This window comes from Anabas testudineus, chromosome 22, assembly GCF_900324465.2.
Source record: "Anabas testudineus chromosome 22, fAnaTes1.2, whole genome shotgun sequence".
Classification (NCBI taxonomy): domain Eukaryota; kingdom Metazoa; phylum Chordata; class Actinopteri; order Anabantiformes; family Anabantidae; genus Anabas; species Anabas testudineus.
Genome location: NC_046630.1, coordinates 14,510,468 through 14,531,764, shown reverse-complemented (window position 1 = coordinate 14,531,764; position 21,297 = coordinate 14,510,468). Strand labels below are relative to the sequence as shown.

At 39.8% G+C, this 21,297-nt stretch overlaps 1 protein-coding gene across 1 annotated transcript in view; it reads right to left on the bottom strand.

Annotated features, from left to right (window-relative positions):
* LOC113148657 (ephrin type-A receptor 5) overlaps positions 1-14,597 on the bottom strand; it is a 45,993-nt gene extending 31,396 nt beyond the window's left edge. The window contains 5 exon segments of the mRNA XM_033325851.1: positions 2,035-2,224; positions 2,226-2,470; positions 2,525-2,756; positions 10,119-10,183; positions 14,530-14,597. Of these exon segments, the coding sequence (XP_033181742.1) occupies positions 2,035-2,224; positions 2,226-2,470; positions 2,525-2,690 (601 nt within the window). The 5' untranslated portion in view covers positions 2,691-2,756; positions 10,119-10,183; positions 14,530-14,597.
* Positions 14,598-21,297: the final 6,700 nt, after the last annotated feature.

The window sequence follows — 21,297 nt, the reverse complement described above, 5'->3', positions numbered from 1 at the left end:
TCAAGTATTTCTGCTGAACACCAGAATGAATTTGAAGCCTTGTCAGCAATAGATCTGTAACAGTCTGGGTGACTGAGCAGTCTGTGGCAGTATGACTGCAGGCAGGCCAGTGGCCTACTGACAGCTATTTCCTAATGATCTCCCTACAGAGACTCCATGCTTAACAAAGTGAAGGTAAAGCTGTAGAGATGGTTTGTTCCAAAGCTATAATTTATTATTTCATTACAATGAACTGATAACAAGCTGCTGGTTCTACAAGTTGAGCATTATTGTTTGACCTTCTGCAGACACTGCCTGATGAATTTAATTTAAAATCTAATATGTGAAATGCCTCCCTGAAACTCCCACTGAGTGTGAACCGCTAAGCCTGTCTCTGACACTAGTGTTCAAAGAACTAGGATTACTAGGAAATGACCTTATCTTTGAAAAGCAAAATGATTTTTGTACATTAAAATCTGAATAAAAATCTGAATTATTATTATTATTATTATCATTATTATTGTTATTATTATTATTAGTATTATAAATATAGTGTTTACATTGTTAATGTAGTAAATAACTATTGCAGCTGCAAACAGTTCTAAGTGAATATCTAGGTATATAGACATTTATTGTGAGCAAAAAGTTGTCATGTCATCCAATGACACATTGCGTTTGCTAATTCAAGTGGATCAATCTAAAAGGCCATCTAATCCTTTGAAAGTTGTTGTGCTTATTTTAAAAAAAATAAAGCTATAAAGATGGCATTTTTTAGACTAATATGCTCTCTGCATCATCAGCAACTGCATGTTCAATTAAAGAGTCAAGATGGGTCCAGCCAAGATCCTGAAGAAGCACTTGACACAATCTGTCACGGTGGAGTCAATGTCATGGTCTGGGTCTGTTTTGGTGGTGGTAAGGAGGGAGATTTATACAAGATAAAAGGCATTTTGAATGTAGGCTATTACTATGTTTTACAAAGCCATGCTTGTGAATAGATTTTAGCTTGTTTTAAAACAAGACAATAACCAAAAGCCCAGCTCCAAACTATATAACAATAACTATTTAGGGAGGAAGCAGTCAGCTGGTGTTTATAATGGCCAGTACAATCATCGGATCTCAACCCTGTTGAGCTGTTATGGGTGCATCTTAACTGGATGGTAGAAGTTCCTATCAAATCACTCCATTTTGTGTGGGGTGAAATCTCTTCAGATTACCACAAATTGACAACTAAAATGCTGATGGCTGTAAAAGACTTTCACGGCTGTAAGAGAAGGATTCTTAATAATTTGGGTTTGTTGGTCACATACTGCAGAGGGACAAGAAACTGTTTCATAGACTGGAATAGGGTTATCTATAGCAAACACAAGGTTAATCAAATCTTTACACCTGACCAGTACATTGAGTGTGTAGACGAAACACTCAAAAACTACCAAATAATTACACATTTCAAATTTCTGCGCCGCACAGTTTCAATAACTATCCTCTAGATTTTTTTTCTGAAATTTCACCATGCTGCTCACTGCTGCTCTCAGTTGCACAAGTTGAGTGCTAGTCTGAAAATTGAGTAATTTAAAGACAGCGCAGGGGAAGATTGGAGAGGAGTGAAGGGGAGAAAAATACAGAGGCCCAGCGTGGTCGTGGAAATAGCAGTTAAGGTCGGTGGTAGGAATGTGTGGAGTCGAGTCGGAGCAGAACAGAGGCTGTATGAGAGCAGCAAAGTGCTGTGGGGCTTCGGGGAATACCCTGCACTAAGCTTGGGAAAAACATGCACACAGACACTCACACAACGTAAGAAACACTCTTAGTGGAAGAATAAACAGATCCATGCAATCACTCGAGCACCCACTACTAAAAACAAACATGCATGGATATAAAAATAAACGTAATGAATATTGCAACCCAGAAGAAACACGCACACAGGGCTCACACCAAAACTGTGAGCACGGAATCTAATAAAAAAAAAGGACAAATCATCTAAATTTCTACACTGTCATCGTTGCCTTATTTCGACTGCAATTTAAACATTTGATTTATTTACATTTTCCCTCTCACCTTGACAGGATCCATTGATTTCCTCGAAGCCTGACTGACACACACACTTCCCAATAGGCACCAGCCATTCTCCCTCTGTGCTGCAATGCATCCTGGGAGGCTCATATAAAGGAATGGAGTTATTGACGCAGCGGCCCACTACCTCCACCAGTTGCGAGGCCTCTGAGCCTGGGATGGTATCGGGGAAATTCAGCCAGACTTTTCACTAGAAATGGGCAGCGCTTGTAGAAAACACGCACTGAGACTAAGGCGATGCAAGCCCCCAAATCCTGAAAAGCCAGGTAGAAGCCTTTGTGGGTCAAAGGACCTAAATCGCGGACTTCAGTATTGAGCTTCATCACACGGTCCCCCAGGTCCAGCTCGGTAAAGCTCTCGTCAGCTGCTATGGTGTCAATTTTGATGTATCTGCTCTCCTTCATCACCCTGTCTTCCTCCTCTGTCATCCCCGTTCCATCTCTCATTTCGCCATCGTCCATTTCCTCTTCATCACCATTAGTTTCATAGTAATACATGTTAAATGTCTCCTTGCAGGTCCCAACCCCTCCAGGCAGGCTGTTGCAGTCTCTCAGAGTGAACTTGAGTTCAATAAAGACCCGCTGGGCACCCTCAGTCAGGATCCAGTTGGTGTGGAGCCAGTTATTCTGATTCTGTTCCATAACCCTGCAAACTTGGTAGGTGTGAATGGGGGCGTAGTCCTCATCTACTTCACCGATCTCCTCCCACTGTTATAGAGAAAGGAAAGAGGTTAATGAAAGATGAAGTCAAAAAAGGGGAAGAATGTATTATCTTTTACTTAACTAAAACGGGGCACAAGCATTTAAATACTTCAGAATAGATATGGGTCCTGAATTCAAAATTATTGGTGCTTTCTGAAGTGGTGACAAATGAGTGGATGGTGTTTTCTTAACTATTGTCTTCAATTAATATTACAAATGTCTTCAGTCTCATAATGCTTCATTTTTATAATTGATTCAGCATGTTTAAATAGAGAAAAGCCCTTGTGCCATTTGCTATCTTTGTGTGCACCACCCTGAAGCCGGACAAGAACAAGAAAAGAAGAGAGCTGTCTAAAGCGATAAGGAAGAAAATAATTGCCAAGCACAGTAAAGGTAAAGGCTACAGGACCATCTCCAAGCACAGTTTGCTAAAATGCAAGTTGACAAGCTGCCGTGCTTTTGGGGATATAGCCTTTGGACACATTTAACAATCTTCTTGGTAAATAAATAAATAAATAAATAAATAAGGCTCCATCTAAGTCGCAGGTCAAGGCTCCTTCAACGTGGAAAATTACTTGAAACATACTGTACATCTTGAATCACCTAAAATGGATGAGAAGAAAATAGGCAAGCACCCATCCAGGATGGAAAAGGCACCCAAAAGAGTGAGCCAAATTACCAGACGAGACATGAACAGGTCTCATTAAAAGCTACAAAAACGGCTTGATCGTGGTGACAGTCTCTAAAAGATTTACCACAAAACATTAGGTCCAAAGCAAGATGTCTATTCTATTAGATATGTGACAACAGTAGATTCAAATAACAGATTAAAATGATCCCAGCAATTATTTGTTCATTAGTGGAATGGCACAACACTTTAGCCATGCCTTCACACCATATATGACATTATTGTATTATTTATCAAAATGTAAGCAGCATCGTATTCTTTGTCAAGGTGAGACTCATTTCAAATATTTGAAGGGTCAAGAGATTATTGTTGCAAAATACTGGCTAGGTTTGAATATTTGAGACCTGAAAAGATATGTAAATTAAATTATTTGAGAAGTGTAGACAATGGAACTACAAATAACTCAGATGAATGTGCCAAGCGGACAATATCAACAGTCACAAACATTGGTTAACTATTTGCTTTTTATAGGCTTATCTGATTACATGGAAAATCCAAATCTGAAAGATAATGTTCTGTAAAACATACACTGTAAATCTAGTTGAGTTCAAAGTGCAACAAAACACTTAGAAATGTAATGAAGCTAAAATATGGAAAAGTGGATTTTACAGCAGTTACAATTCACCAGTGCTGGCTGACATTTGAGAATCTGAGGATGCTCGTAGGCCACAAAGCAACGAAGAAAAGGAATAGTTTTTGGTATCAGAGCCAAAGCTCAGGGATCATCTGTGCTGCTATTAAAAAATTCAAGTGATACTCAGATGTATAGAGGCTTGAGAGCCCTGAAATGTAGTGAGAATTAGCTACAGCGATGCCTTTTTCAAAGGCTTAAGTAAGGAAATTGTAACGAGGGTGTGTGCGCGAGTGTCTAGGTATAGATAGCAGAATAATCCTCATCCCTTCCACCTCATTTCCTCCTACTGCAACAGACAAAACTTTGCGATAATGTTAAATGGTCTATATGAATTCACCATGAATGAGGGGTGGAGTTCTTTTCGGTGAAAAATAGGATTAACATGCCCTTATAGGTGTGTTCATCTGTGCATACAGTAAAGCCATACTTCTGTGCGCATGTGCATTCATTCCTGTCTGTGTGTGTGTGTATGTGTTTGCATATATGTAAATGATTCTGTGTGTAAGCACGTGTGAGCTTCTGCATTCATGCCCGTCTGGGCGTCAGGCAGTAGTATTAATTCCCTTTGCAGGTCTCCCGGGACGTGGCTATTATCTGCATCACTAGCACTCTCCCATGGCTAATACAGGCGCTTCATCATGTCGCCATAATATGACCAGAGGGACCAGACTATGATCTGGTTTTATAGCTTAATAGCCCACATTAATCAATCCTTGCTGTAGCTGTTGTGTACAGTCTTCTTTGTCTATCCTCCCTCTTCTCTCCGTCATGTTCTCCAGCTGTCTTTTTTTTTTTTTTCAGTCCTCCATGTTTAGTCTCTCTCTTTTCTTCTTTGCTTATTATCATTCCATTTCCAAACCATTTGTCAATTAATGTAAGTGTTGGCAAGTGTTATCAGACAAAGTGTGTGTTGTTAATTACAATTTCCTCAAAATATGTGTATGTTGGTCCTCTAGTCCTATCTCTGTGAGGACCTATTAGAATGTTCAACTAACAATGAGGACATATCTGTAAAATGAGGATATGCTCTTTAAAGGTTAAGGGCATGGTTATTTAGGTGCTTTATTTCAAGCAGGATCCTCAAAAGTAGATGCTGGATGCAACGTTTGTGTGCTTCTGTGTGTCCCCATAATTACCAGACTCTAGCAAAGTCAGTCCCAGTGCAGACATTAAGCCTCTTACTGGTTAGATCACACCGATCCACCAGACTGTTCTGAGATTTACATAGCTTAAGATGACCTTCTTTAGGTTTGCTTGGGATCAGGATCTGTGTATAAGACATGGTTTCCATTGTTCCTGCACAAAGTCATCTGCAGTGCATGTTGCATGGTTTAAGGTACTACCATGGACTGAATAGTTGACCTCTTAAAACCCAATTACTCTTTGCACATTCATTTGATGGCAGATCTATTTCTGTGTATCTCAGAGTTTAAAAGTGAGATATTGTAATCTTCAGCGCAACCATTTCCCCTTAGATGTAATTTACACAACCTCTTTTCAAAGGGTCATTTCAACCTAAGTGTAAGAGAATTTGCCACAATTTGACCATTTGTCTCAACCTGCTTTTCAGATATATCCAGATTTCTATCTGCTTGGCTTGATTTGACACCAATGTGACTGATTTGATGCTTTAATGGGAAAGATAAAAAAAAAAAAAAAGATCCCAGTGGTTGTAAATGGTCCCAATAATCAAATGTTTTTAATTTCAATCCTCTCAGTCCCTACTTTGTTTCTTCTTGTCTGTTTTCAACTCAATTCTCTCCACTGAACTTTCCCTACAGCATCCTTGTAGCTCCTCATTAGTGTGTTTGTTTTGTTCACTGTGATGTGTGTGGGTGTGCGTGTGTGTCTGCATGTCACATCCGTCAGCAGACCGCCTGTGGCTACGTCAAGTGCCCTCCTGGTTCTTAGTCCATAAAGCTGTCTGAAACTTATTATTACTGTCCATTACTGCTGACCATCATGACACTGTAATAGGACGATCTTTCTCACTCTTTATCCATACAAGAACCCATGCTCCTTTTCCCACGGGAATACTTTGACACATTTAACTGTATTGATAACCTATTTTCGCCTCCATCTTAGTCTCTAGCATCCTTCTTCTCACGCTTCATCCCTCTGCCGTTTCATTTCATTTGTGTCTATCATCATTTTCCGTCTGTGTGCCCTCTATTCTTGCTTTAATTATCCAATTTTAAGTCTAACCCAGAAAAACTGTTCGATCACTTCCCCTCCTTTCCACTGATTGCAGATTCTAACTTCTTGTCCCCGATTTGTGCCGCTCTCCCGTTTCAATCTTGTCCTTCCTGTCACATTTCTTTATGATGATCTCGACCATTCCCTTATCTGTCTTGCCTCCTCTGTCTGGTTAAACCCTTGTCTTTCCTCCTTCATGGTTCTGTAGTGTGACGAGGGAAAAAGAGGCTTTCAGTTGTAGAGCCGAAGAGCTGCAGCACAAAAAATCTCAAAGCAAACACTCCATGAACTGTTCACACAACCACTCTCCCTCTTTATTAGGGACAGATATTTTACAGCCCTGACACACCAAGTCAACTGTCAACTGTCAGTGAGCGATCGCTGGGCGCCTGTTCCCCACCCTGCCTACCACTGAACTTCAGCAGTGTGTTCAGCAAGCCCTTTAACTAGCTTCACATCACATCAGTCCCAAGTTTTGTTTCACCTTATTTTTGAGTTTATCCTAGTCTTCATAATAATTGCCTGTTTCTGGAACTTTTAAAACACAAGGATGTTTTGCTTTCTACAAGTTCGCCCTTATCCTAAACATAGAATCCTTTTTCAGATTTAAAGTAGGGCTACAAGACGGATGATCTCACACCAATATCAGGCAAGTATCTTAAAAGGTAGAGTCATTGCTAAAGAATAGTTTAATTAGAACCTCTCTGATACACTTTGATTACACATTCACAATACATTGTTCCAGCTTATCCTCAAATTTATTTGTATTTTTTCCCCTACAAAGCTTTCTTGTCTGTGTAGACAACAGGAACAATCTCAGCAATGACTAGACATGGACACTGAAAGGACAATGGACAATGAAAGACCTCTACAGTGCCAGTTGCAACTTTCTGGCAGACACATACTCTTAGTTTGTATTCGGACCATGTACAGTATTGAGCCCAGTTGAACTGATAAGAGTATAGCGTCAATCAGACTAATTGTTATAGTTTGGTTACTTCGTCTTTGTGCTCTGCTGAGTCTTTGGGTTTTCTACACTGACTTTTTTCCCTTTCAAGCTGTCAGCTATCCCTCTGATACACTCTTCTTTAAGAGTGTAAACAGAAGAACTGCAGTGACACAAGGTTTTCAGCCTTTATCACCACCTTGTCTGGTTGGCACTTCCTGCGTTTTTACAGGCCAGCGACTACTGCATAATAACTTAATGTTCAGATAAGGACAGAGTAAAAACATTCTTAGATTTATCAGACTAATGGGTAAATGGTATCCATCATAAATGGCACTAGAGACAGACAGATTTAAGACCAAAATAATCCATATTGTGAGATCCATTCCTTTAATGGCACTTTTATTCCATACTTTCCATGTTTTATTCCTGTTCCTTCACGATACTTGAAGATGCAACAGATAAAAGCATCCACCAAATAGCAGCTCACCCAACCAAGACATCCTCCAATACAATAAGGACAGGATCTAATGAAAGTACAGTATTAGACAACAAGGGGTTGACAGCAAAATAGTCTCAAGAGGGAAGGCACCAACAGTCTGTTAGTTTCTTGTGTTTGTTTCTTGTCCTCCTTGATCTGCTTTTACACCAGCTGTAAGGTTAAGATAAGGATGCTAAGAACCCTTATATCAGTAGTCCGTAATGGAGCTTCAGTGCAAGTAACTTTTTTGAGGTGGTAGCCGTTTTGTTCCTAATACACAGGTTTTTGGTATCTGCATAATTATATCCAACATCCTGCCTAGATGGTATTAAAATCTGTGTACAACAACTTGTCCCTGTTCTACTTGCTCAATCCAAAATCCTGATGTATCTCACACATTGCCACAAAAGCTCCCTTTGCTCCTTTCTCCAATGTAGCGTTATAGACTCCCTAATATTCCCTCTTTCTTTCTACAGTCAGCAGTGCTTTTTGCTCCTGTACTTCAAAACAGGAGGAGAAAGAGTATTCTCGAGGTCACAGGAAGCCTGGTTTCTTTCTATGTCTCCCTCTTTGTCCATCTCAGGCTGTCACTGACTGTCTGCAACTCTCAATGTCTCTATAATTCTCTCCATTTCTGTCTCACATCACACTGTACATCTGTCTGCCAGACTAACCTGCTATGGGGTGTCAAGAAAAAAAACTTTACTTTGGTCCCTGCTAGCTTCATTCAAGTCAGACTTCTAAATCTGAAGTGCAATTCTTAGTGCCTTAATTTCAGTTTTTAATTCTACTTCATACAGGGAAGAAGAAGAAGCCAAAACGTTATAAATACTAAAGTTAATTCTGACATAGAAAGCCCTTATTTTACATACCTAAAGTACAGTATATCCATATTCTTCACCTTAATTGCCTGTTTCTGGCAAAACACAAGGATGCTTTGCTTTTCATAGGAGTGTGGAGAAGATGGTGAGATAAAAAAAAAAAGACAAGCAGATGACAAAAATAACAAGAAAGTGGCAATGAGAAGTCAAGAGAACGAGAGAGATGAGAGCGGAGCCAAAAAAAAAAGTGAAAAATGACGGGAGGGGTGATGATGGGGATGATGGCAGGAGGAGAAAACAAGGGATGAAACAAACCGTCTGGAAAAACTTCTGTGCCTCAACATCTTATTAAGCCACGGAAGAGTGTGAATGGTGAATGCACGAATGTATGTGAAGAGAACGTGTGAGAATATGCCAGAAACTGGGCGCCATCATATAAATAGAAAAATATGATAAGACCTGCCAACACGGATAATATCTGTTAAAATGCCAAACAGGCAATCACTTCAATCGTTTACTTTGATGTGTTTGTCATGTGGAGGGAAAAAAAGATAACAACCAAACATGGCATTTTAATCACCTGAAATTATAGCTTAGTAAAAACACAACAGCTAATAAGAGAGAAAGTCATTATGAGATCCTTACATTTCCTTATCACATTTTTAATTGTCTCTCCCTCTGTCTACCTCGAATGCAGTTATTTATACAGTTGCATTGTCAAAACCACACACAATAATTGCATCTTCATTAATATGATTGCGCATATGGCTGCTTTTGTCAGCACTATCTCCCCCCATCTACATACAGCCACAGAGCGGGGCGTGATTTGATTACCCAGAGCTGAGAAAGTGCTATGGTCAGCAGTATTGGTCCGGTGTGTATAGCTGCATATTTGCCAACAGGAGTTGTGACTATATGAGAGAATTTTTTACGTGATGCAAATGGATGCACCTGTTTCAACCAGGCATTAGTATCAACACGCATGAGATTGTGGAATTAACTCTGCTCTTATGAGTGGAGGTAGTCTTGAAATTCTTGAAACATTATTATATTTTTTAACCACAATTCCTCTGTCTTGATACATACTGTAGAATACCATGAAATAAAAATTTTTCCAACTAATAATTCTTTCTCCAATTAGACATCACCCTGGGAATACTTGGAAACGGAAATTCAATTCCTGGATTGAGAATATTATATTCCATTGTGACTTTCAATATCTTATTCATGAATTCAATTTAGCCTGATAATGATCTGAGAGTTCCTGGAAATGAAATGACCTTTAAATTTGATAAAAACTATAAAACACCTGCACTTCAGTGTAATATCATGAAGTTAAAGGTGTCTTATAGTCATATTTGAGAAAGTGTGTTTGGTACCTGAACCACCTAAACCATGCCCATTCCTTTAGAGGTTCGAGATACAGTATGGTCGATTAATGTTTGATGCTTTGGGTAATTAGTTTTCATTAAATTTCCTAAAAAGATTAGTTCCAAAAGCCATGGAAACTTTCTCTTAATTCCCCTGGGTCACAAGAAAAACGCATGAATCCTAAAGGAAAACCATTTTTACAAAATGAATAAATCAAAAGCTTATACTCACCCCATTCTTAGGGTAGGCCACCCATCCAAGATCTCCAATTACTGAGCGAGAATCCAGCAGGTTCACTGTTAAAGAGAATAAACATCCTTGAGAATAATGTACTTCTGACAGAACAAGGAATTATTTAAAAAAAAAAAAAAGCTTTATTGTGTTGCTTTCATGACCCTTTTCTGGTGGAGCTTTATTTATTCACAAAAAAACAATTTATGTATTTGGCAATCAAAGAGAAAAAGTCCCAACATGAGTCACTAGACTTGGCCTGGGCCACGTGGTCCGCACTGTGACTCTGCACCAGAATCTGTTCTCAGTTTACACTGTTTAGTAAAATGTTTTGCCCATTTTGTTAACAAATAAAAAAAAATGCAGGTTATCCCTATAAATATCAGTCAAAATATGAATTGTGTGTAGTTCAGTTGTCAGATTGGTTCACTGAAATGTTCCTTTCTCAGTCTCTCAGTTGAAAGCTGTCAAATGCAGCTTGACCACTACACTCCTCAAAGCATGTTTGTCTTTTCTTGTGCAACACTGGTGACTGTGTAGTCTTGTGGGTTCTGTCATATCTTACCAAAGTATGTGTCAAACTGCTTCGTTAAACAAGAAAAAAATGTTCTTTTCAAAAGGAGCAACCACAAACTCATGCAGGGATTTTTGGATTCCTTCATTTTCAGATGTCAAAGACATGAAAAGGTCTTTAAGTTGCAACATTTTCATTTGGTGGTTCTGTGTTTTACAGCAGCTTGTCGGTCTGGATTTGATAAGATAATATGACAATCCCAAACTATTAACTAGAAGTCTGGGCTGAAGGCTGATCAGCTCATAGCCTGTTCACATTACTGTTGATTATGACGTAAAAACAATTAGTCCAAAGTACGTTATCGTATCAGTGACACTAAAACAGCATTTTCACAGTAAACCATATCAGTGAACATATGGCGTATCTCCTTTCAGGCTGCCCTTCAACAGCTTCAAAACTTCTGATGTTTGCCATGACATAAACTGTCAAACACGGCACAGCACAATGTTTTGTCAGGCCAGAGTCCAGGTCTTTTTATCTCATCTATGATAATGCTTGGTTCATTCTGCATCTGGCACAGTGTGTACACAAACAATAAAAGAGAAATCCCAACTGTTGCACAGTGCAGTGCTATTTAACAAAGATGTAATGGGGGCAAATTGTGTTAAGGTGTGTTAAGGTAAGTCCATTAGGTCTTTGATAAACAATCTGATATAATTGTTTATTAATTATTTAGATTTACGTGTGTCCCATGAGGCCTAGGCATACGCTGGCTAAAGATCACTGAGTGAAAGTAAGTGAGTAAGATTACAAAGGTTTTAGCTTGTGCAGTAGTGTTTGGCATTTTTTCTTGGAATACAGAAAGAAATCCCAAAGAATGCACTTCATTTCTACAATGAACAATGAAAGAGTGGCTTAATGGCATAATGCACAAACTAGCTGACACTAATGGAACAGACGCCAGCCAAAGTATGACATAGTAACTTCAGGTCTCTATATGTAAAAAAAAGAAATATATATATATATATATATATATATATATATATATATATATATATATATATATATATATATATATATATATATCAATTTTGTATCAGTAACCAAGACACACTCGCACTGCCAGCCCTCCCAGCACCTAGACCCACACACTCTACTCTAGTCTTACTGTGTCCATTGCTCTGCCGAGAGTAATAAAAGATGTCCTTAGGAGAAGATTAGACAACTAATTAGGCCGCCATAAAGAAGAGATAAGTGTTGCTGAACTAGATCATAAGGGATATGTTACCTCTTTCACTCTCTCTGAGGATCAACCCACCTAACAAGTCGGAGCTTGTCTGTGACAGTGATTTACAGGACGTATTACTAAAAGTCATCACCACTGAATGAATGTCTTCTAGTGACATTATTTCAAGGATTCTCAAAGAATTCAAATATGTTGAAGAGTGAAGTGAGTTTTTAGCACTGGCGATGTGCAAAAAAATCCTCTTTAAAATAACAACTGAATGCTTGATCTGAGAGGGACGAGACTGACAGTGCATTTATTTTCAACTGCACACTTCTGGGACTCTTGCAGGTGATGGGTTTAAGTACATGTTAGCTAGAATGGCTCTAGGCTTAATGGCCTGCCTTCTCTCTCTCTCTCTCTCTCTCTCATACAGATGCACAGGCAAAGTAGATAAAAACAGACTTCTTTCAAGCCATTTACTATAATTTCACACAAATTCATGGTCCTCATTTGATCAGTAGCATTACAAACAAAAAGCAAAGGGATGGGTTTGAACATCCCTAATGTGCAGGGTCACCCTAGATCATCCTCATTAGTAGTCAGACATTATTATTAACTGAACACAATACCAGCCTCTAAAACATCTGGATCGGAGGCTTCTGGATCTTAGAAATGTTAATATGATTTAAGAGGTACCTGCATCATGTTTGCTTTTATTTTTTTCCTTTAATCACCATTAGGTTGCAAAGTTGACTCACAGCTGTGGATGAAAGGGGACCTGCTGCTTTATAAAGGCAGTCGAATGAGGTGAATTTCAGTGTAACGTGAGGACACATCATGCTGCAGAAACGCAGCCGAACGGGACAGCTGTGTCATATTAAGACAAAATTTGAGAAAATCCCCAGCCATTCAACAAAAACGTCCAAAGTGAGCAGAAAATGGTTTAATCTTACTTTTCCTATTACGTTAAATTAGCTCAGTGAGAGAACAGTGGCCATTTTAATTATGGGCATCGCTCTCCTCTCCAATTATGCATGCAATTCATCCACTGCAATGCAAATATGTGCCAAATTAATGTCAAATTTGGGTGGAATAGCAGCCTCTGGCAAATGTTGCACAACGGGTTCAACATTTTCATTTAAGGTATTTTGTTAAGTAGTTCCCAATTATTCTAATCAAACTGTTGAGAAAGTAGAACCGTTTCTTTTTAGATTAAAGTAAATATAAATGAAGACAACCAAACAAAAATCCAGTGTCTGAATCAAATGTCTGTGTGCTTTTATTGCAGCAGTCAGAACACAGACTTACTTACAGTATGATCCATGGTCTGACATTAATTCACAATTCTCACAGCCTGAAGCTTCACTTTAACAGAACTGTGCTTTAACAAAATGGGAATTTAAGTATTTTAATGGTGAGCCGATGCTATGAACCTCTCAAGTAATAGATACAGATGCATTTTAGGTGCCAGAGTCCTTTTAGTGGTGAAACATTAAACACTCCATTGTGGAACCTGAAATGTACTTTATCCCAAATACAAGTTCATATGTTGAACACGAAACCCCTAGTGTGACTATTTAACACAGAGGACACTGATAGAAAGTAGAAACCTTCAAGTTTTTTTTATTATGTTGTTCAAAAGATGCTTTGCGAACCCCCTCCAGGACCCCTCAGTCTCCCACGGCCACACACTGAGAACCACTTTTGTGAATCTAATTTTTGATCAAATAAATCTGCCAAGTTAAGAATAAGCCGCTTGATGAATGTTCTCTTTTTCCCGGATAATGCTGTGCGAGAGCCCTAAACAATGGCATTCATCTAAAATGGTGCTCAGTGTGTGGACAATAGCGTGGGAACAATGTCTGATACAATTTGCCTTTTATTTTAAAGACACCTTGCAAATGTCCACATTGGATATTCTGTAGTGATAAGACATGCAGGTGTGCATTAGTTCAGTTTAGATGGACATAGATTTGTTTCCATGCACAACCAGCTGCAAGAGTATATGGAAATAACTGCGCCAAAGTAGGAGTTGTGCCAAGAGACACTGTTAATGTGTGACAACATAAGTCAGAGGTTAATCTGAATCTTCCACGTCTTTAAAGATACAAAGCCATATACTCATTCTCACCTCAAATGAGAATGATCTAATTCCCCAACTGGAATTAATTTTTCCAACAAACCTATGAGCTCAATTAAAACTTACTGCACAAGCAAATCCAATAAGTGAGCATTCCTAGCCGCTTACTACTGTTGTGTGCCTTAAAGTGCACATTTAGGTCAGTGTCAGCAGATAGTGAGCACCTCACAGGCTGCACAGTCAAATGTTTAAGATGAATCCAGTGATTTTCGCAGCGCACTGCGCGTCTGTCGGCGCAGTGAAGTCCTCAAAGGACTGCTTATCTGGAAAAGACGCACGGTCTGTTCAAAGCTCCCTTTTTTATTTCGATGTTTTCGGAACATTACGTGACCTGGCGTGGGCTACACCTGTTATAATTACTATTTGCTCAAATTCATTTATACGTGACCTCCTTTTTCTGTCAATCGGCGTCGAAACCGTAAAGCCAGACAGCACCAAAGCTGCACACAGGCTGCGACGGACCTTTGACGGGTAAATCCCATCACACAGTGGTGTCATTAACCCGAAAGTCGTTCTGTGTCCGCTTTACCTTCATTTGCGGGGATGCACCGCGCTCCAAGCAACGCCAGACTCCAAACCCACGTCCATGCCACCAGCCGAATGCCACAACTCCAGCAGCCAGACTGCATGGCGCATCCAAAAAACTCAACCGGTAACAGGAGGAAGATGTTTTGGTTTTGTTGTTTTTTTTTTTTTATCCTAAACAGCAGCAGCTTCGGTCAGAAACAAGCCGGACACCTTAATGAAACCATCTGTGTCATCATGCGTCCGCTCACAGAGACTCGAACTCATGTTATGCGACGGGTGGAGAGGAAGGTCCTGAGCCGTGTGCGCTCCGGGTTCAGGGGAGGCGGGGAGCGCGCCAGGAGGGAGGGGGGGGGGCGGAGTGAGGCGAAAAGTCTCTCCAATCCCAGACTCTCCACAGGTGCACCCCGCTGCTACTGGACTCGTTTCTCCATAAGATAACAGATTACTCCTCACACGTTACCGCTTTACAAATCAAACGGCACTACTTCATGGCGCCGATTAAGCTGCTCCCTCTCGCGTTTCATCCCCGCCATGAGTAAGAATACAGAAGTGTGTGTCAGATGAGTGGAGAGGAATTTAAAAGGCTTGTTACCCTATGCCATCATTAAAAACAAATGATGAAATTGGCTTTTTGTAAGAATATTTTAACATTTGACCAATGAGAGTGCAACAAACTTCACTGATTTTGGGATCAGTGATTAGGAAAAAAGATGAAACTGCTATTTTTCTTTTTCCTTCTCTGTGTTCTCGTCTCTGTTTGTCTTTCTCTCATGTATCCTGTAAGTTTTTTGATCTGTATTTTCTATTTTTTTCTTTAATCACTGAGCGATTCTGTGTGATATTCCTGTTGCTTTTCCCTGCTGACACCTCCCACACGCCTTTTCTGTGCACACAGACACGCTCACACATACACGTATGTATACTTGCATGCCTAAATTTATTTTGTCGTTCAACACTCGGTGAGGAAACACACTTTCAGTGACCACATGTAAACAGCCAGCAAACTGGAGCGCCAGTGATGTGATGAAACCTTCCCTGTTCAACCTAACCCACATTTGACTGTACCCACATCCAAAATGTTAGCTCTGTTACAGTAAATGACAACCATTGTTTGCCAAGCGCAGCTATAAGTGTAGGTGTAATACCATGGTGTGGTGGTGGTGGTGGTGGTGGTGGTGGTGTATTGCAGACATGTAGGGGTCTGATCAGCACTGACAGCGGGTGTGGAGGTGGTTCTGGGATGCCAGAAGCTGTTGCTGTCTCCCGGAGGTGTCGTCGGCTTAATTCTATAAAATATCTGAAAAGGAGGAAAGTGCAAAAACAAAAATATATATATATAAAATAAAACAAATCCACCCCACGGACCTCAAACTATCGTCGCCCCCACCAGCTATTTGTGATGTGTCTTCTTGTGTTGTTGCTTGTGGGAGTAGCTTTCTTTTTGTTTGGTTAAAGGGTGGAAGAGGTGAGGTCCAAGCTCCATGTATGTATGTCACACCACCTATAAATGTCCTCTGTGATGTATTATCTGCTGAGTATTCCTACAATATCTAGCATGATAACATTCATCGGTTAAAGTTAGGGAAACGTTGCGTTCACCATAAATAAATTACATCTGAAGCCAAATGTTTTTGCAGTGCGACCTGCCGATAATGCAAGATGTCAAACCGACTGTGCCTCTCCATACAAATTATGGAATTAGAGGTGGAACCTTACTTTTTCAGGATGCAGCGCCATGTTAAAACATTTTCCGAAACCAATGGTTTCGTGCAATCAGTTGTGATGGTACCTCGGGGGCTGAACAGTCAGCTGTGATTTTGTGTCTGCCCACTCATGACAGTAGGGGAGGGAATGGGAAAGCAAGGTCATGTAAGGTCAGTGGAGCACTCAGACATGCACGCGTGTGCCTCTCTCTCTCTCTCTCTCTCTCTCTCTCACGCGCACACACACACACACACTCACACACACACACAAACATTTGTAGCAGGGACTACCATTTTGGCACAGTAAAACACCTTTGTCCATAGCAGAAGTAGGATTTCAAAAGTGGCTCAGGCCTCCAGCTGAGAGGATCTCGCTTTACACTCACATCCACACACACACACACACACACACACACACACAAACACACACACACACAGCCCAGGACTGGCTGTAGTACCTAAGAATGAATTTGCATACTGCAGATTCTTCTTTAACCTAATTCATTAATCAGTAAGATGCAAAGATAATGTGGTACAGCTACAGCTTACAGCTTAATTATCATTAACAAGAGTGTTCTTGTAGAGCATTTGGTTTGAAAAAAAAAAAGAAAACAAACAAAAAAAAAAACCTTTTAAATAAATATACGTTTCCACTTTTCCAGTGTCTGCATGAACCAACTCTGATTTCTTTCTGCAAACGCACGTATATTCATGAGAGCTCCATCTGCTCGTTTCCTTTTTAATCTGCTCGGATCAATTCACAATTCCGCTGTGAAGAAAATGTATTGGTGATGATTCACGTTAGCTGGTTCCATGAATAACTAGAAAACAGCTTTTTCGAAGTGCCTGCTAATGTTAGCATTTCTATAACCACAGCTTTAATCAAAGATGTATTTATCAAATGAATTATTTGATGATGCGCACGAACTTTCTTTGCTGGGAGACACGACAAAATCAGGAGATTTGACACTGACATGATGTTGCTTAAGTTGTTTGTTAACTTCTGATCCCTACTGATCAGCCAAAATCCCTTTGGGGATAAGTGGGCCTTGACATACAATATTCAGTAGATGAGGAACCCCCACACACACCACCCACCTCGCAGACACACACACACACACGCTGCACCCGCATTCCCAAAATAATCAGCTTTGAGGCTTGACCAGCTGGCCTGGAACGCTGGAATTTTCCTGAATGCCGTGGCAGGAACATGATTGGCGTGTAAAATGTAATACTTTTAGCAAATCAGACCTCATTCTACTAAATAATTTCCTCATTTTGATGGCTAAGACTTTTTTTTAAGCCACAAAAACAGCTGCCGGTGGTGTTTAAAACAAATTGTACATGTTAATTCCCTGGTTTCTGGTTTAAATCAGCTTGAAACAAATGACTTCACAGTTTTGGGCCTGCATTCATTAGGCAATGTTTAGGTGGCACAGCATTAATCTGATCCAAGGTGTTCTGAGGAGAATAGTGGAAACTTTACATGAACGTTTTGGCATTTCACTGTAGGAAAAGCTTGCATATGATTCCTAACATGAATGATGCCGGCCGTCCATTTATACTGTATATCCAAATTCCTGGGCCCCGCTATTATGCATGCTGGCTCCCTGGCGCGGCATTCTGAAAAAAGTGCCATCATTAACATTGTTCATTACACGTCGCGAGCAGAAATACCTGCCGTGATGAGGCTCTAATCGCAGCGTTCACAGAGTCACATCGTGTCCACAGATCACGTCCGGACTGCTGCAGCAAGAATGAGCTGCTTTGATTGGTGTTAAACAGCAACCTAAGAGCAAGTGCGTCTTCATTCTATAATCCTGCTATAATTAAAACAACCTGCATCCACTTTGATAGTTGACTAACTACTTGACAAGTTATCAACACTCAAATAAAGTTCTGCATTTCAGATTCCTTGGCCTGAATTTGACCCCGAAACATGGAGCTCTTGTTTTGGGCTTATAAAGAAGGAAAGCACACAAAACACACACACACACACACACACACACACGCACACACACACAACCCCCTGGGCATCGTTAAGCCCTGCTTAGCAGCTCAGTGAGGCTGGCAGGCAGTGCTGCTGATATTCTCTCTCTACTTTGGCTGCTCCCCTCTGCATGCTGCTCCAAATCCTACTGCTCTCTTTTCACACATTTTATCTCCCAACTCAGGACATACAGAATATATACTTTATCTGAAATAGAGCGCGTGTAGGGGGCTGAGGGACAACTTGTTATAAGAACAATTCATAGGGAAATAAAGCTGTCTCGGGATCCAAGATGAGCTGTTGTGTAAATACTGAAAAACAAAGTGCTGTGATTCAGATTCATATAAAATGTAACAATACACCATGAAGTCAGCTACAGTGTACTGATAGCTCCAGTATATGCATCTATAAATAATAAAAGGGTATTGTAAAACAGGTTATATTGTACTAAAATCACAGTACATTAAGTAAATGATTGTTAGTAGGACTCCTCCAGAGCAATCATCAGAGACTTTTCATTGTTCCATAAAGGATGTGTGGGCAGAAAATGATGCTAAATGTTATTTTTGCCATTTTAAAAGTATAAACAACAGAGAAAAAAAACATCTCCTCAGCCGCAATGAATATCAACAATAGACTTTATATTCAGTCTTAACAAGTGGGATCAAGATGCTTCTGACCCTTCATTGTTGAATATTTAACAAGCAGAAATCCCTCAGTGCTTTTTCTTTTTTTTTTTTTTTTGACATCTCTGGTTGTGTAAACAATGCCTCAGCTCACCCTCAGGTTCATGCAACTCCATTCACAGGAGACAGCGTCTGTGGTTTGATTACACAGAAGTCATTTTGGAAGAGAGATGAGGGTGCTCCAGAATTCAGATCATCCTGAGATTCAGAGCTGCCATTTTGGAGTTATATAACTGAAACCCCTCCCTTTCCCTCCCCAACACTTTGGCATCACTTTATATCGATTGCTTCCATTTCCCAAAGGCATGCCCTGCGCCTCGATCCTTTTTTATCTGTTTTATCCTTTTTTGTCTTCTCCAATCAACCCCCTGCTCTCCCTTTCCTCTCCTCCCCCCACATCAATCCCTGCACATTTGTGTCACTTCATATTTTCTCTCCTTCGGTTTTTACCCAGTAAGACATATAGTACATCTATCCTCTTTCTCCTCTCTGCTAGAACTCTTTGTTCCTGCAATCCTGCTTTTGAGTAAAATATGATCATGATTGGTAGGAGTGACGGCTAAAACTACAAAAAAATCAAAGTTAAATGGAAAAATGAAATCACTCAGAGAACAGTGCTCACTGTTTGAACCTTGTGACAACACACATGCACACACACACATGCCCACTACCTCTCTCTTTCTATTAACATGCAACTTCCGCATCATGCTATACACCCTGGGGCTTCAGGGCAATTCAATCAATTGTTTGTCTAGTACAGTGGTGTTAGACAAAAAATGTTGCCATGTCTCTTTTGCAGTTTCTGTTCAAGTGCTACATACAGGGTAAATATTATAGAGTATATATCCCATAGATCCTAAGTATGCAGTTTGTCCTCAGGTACATGTTTCAAAGTTAAGTGTTAAGCAGAAAACTCTGGAGACACAAACATTACAGTATCAATAGCACTGATCTAACAACTGAACTGAGTGACCCAGTGATGAACCTGCAAGATGTACCCAGCAAATATCTTTATTACACCCAGAAGGCACAGTGGCCATGTTTTGATAGTATGGTTGATAATCCAAGCCACAAGCTACACCATGATATCTTTTTTCACACATTGAGCTGTCATGAAACCCAGCCAGGAGTGGTCTCAGGATAATGCATGGTAACTTAGTGAAGTTTCTGTATGCTGACAGTGTCACTACAGTTAAGTGTGGCCACTTGTGTCACTTTTACAGTGTGTCAGTGAGAAATTGTGGGGAAAAAAAAATCTCCAAATAAACTTCAATAATAAAAAAAAAAAGATTGTTAGCAATTTTACACCTTACATCCCAGCTTGGTTATGACAAAATAATGGAAGGTAATGGGGAGTAATAGGCTAATAAAGTAACATGATGCTACTTAACAAAACATTAATCAGGTAAACGCACGTTTATAACAATGGATAGTGGTAGGAATTATTATCACATGTAATAAGCTAAATCAATGTCTTTTCTCCTGCCATCATCAGTCATACAGTATGTGCTTGTTTGTTTGTACATATGCTGTCCATATTTACCTCCTCCTTCCACTTCAGTCGACTGATTTATATCCTGCCCACACATGCACACGCTGTATAATTTGAAAGTAGCATGAAAATAAATGGGTCTTAACAGAGCAATTGCAGACTAGACGGTATGTGTGTGCGTCTGTATTCCTTGGGGAATAAACATACATTATCATACTTGCCTTTGCAGTTCTGTGTAAAGTGTGTTTATGTACATTTGTAATGCAGGTCAGTTTCTTTTTATGAATGGATGAATTAATAAAACACATAGATGTAGTTTGGTGAATAGTGGCATAGTCTAGAAAGTGTTCTACTGTCAAACTGGAGATAAGAGTTTGCATATACATGTACAACGCTACAAAAAATCATGCTGTTGTTAGTAAATGTAAATTCACTCATTTGTGTTTAATGCTATAACCAGTTTAAGATAAAAAAACGACACTTAGAAAACATTTCTGTAGAGCATTCATTTAAATTTGTTTTGTATCATCCAGGTGCAATCATGCTTCCGCATTTTAGCTGTATATAAAAAGAACGTCTCTAAGGCAGTGTTGCAATACTGATTGTGCAAAGTGTCGCACATTCAAATCCACCACACATTGCTTAATCTTAAATTTGTCACCCTAATTACTTCAAAAGTGTGCCGAGTCATCTTGCATCATAAGCCAAAGGAATCCTCACTAGTCCTCTGTAATCATTTGACAGACACATCAAATCACTGAGCATGTTTGACTCTATAATACAGTGTACCACTAATGCTTGTGCCATTAAAATGTGCTGTTTACTACTTTAGTCTGGTTCATTACATTCATTTGTCAGGCATAAATCTCATTGAAAGAGAGAAGATACACCAGATCAA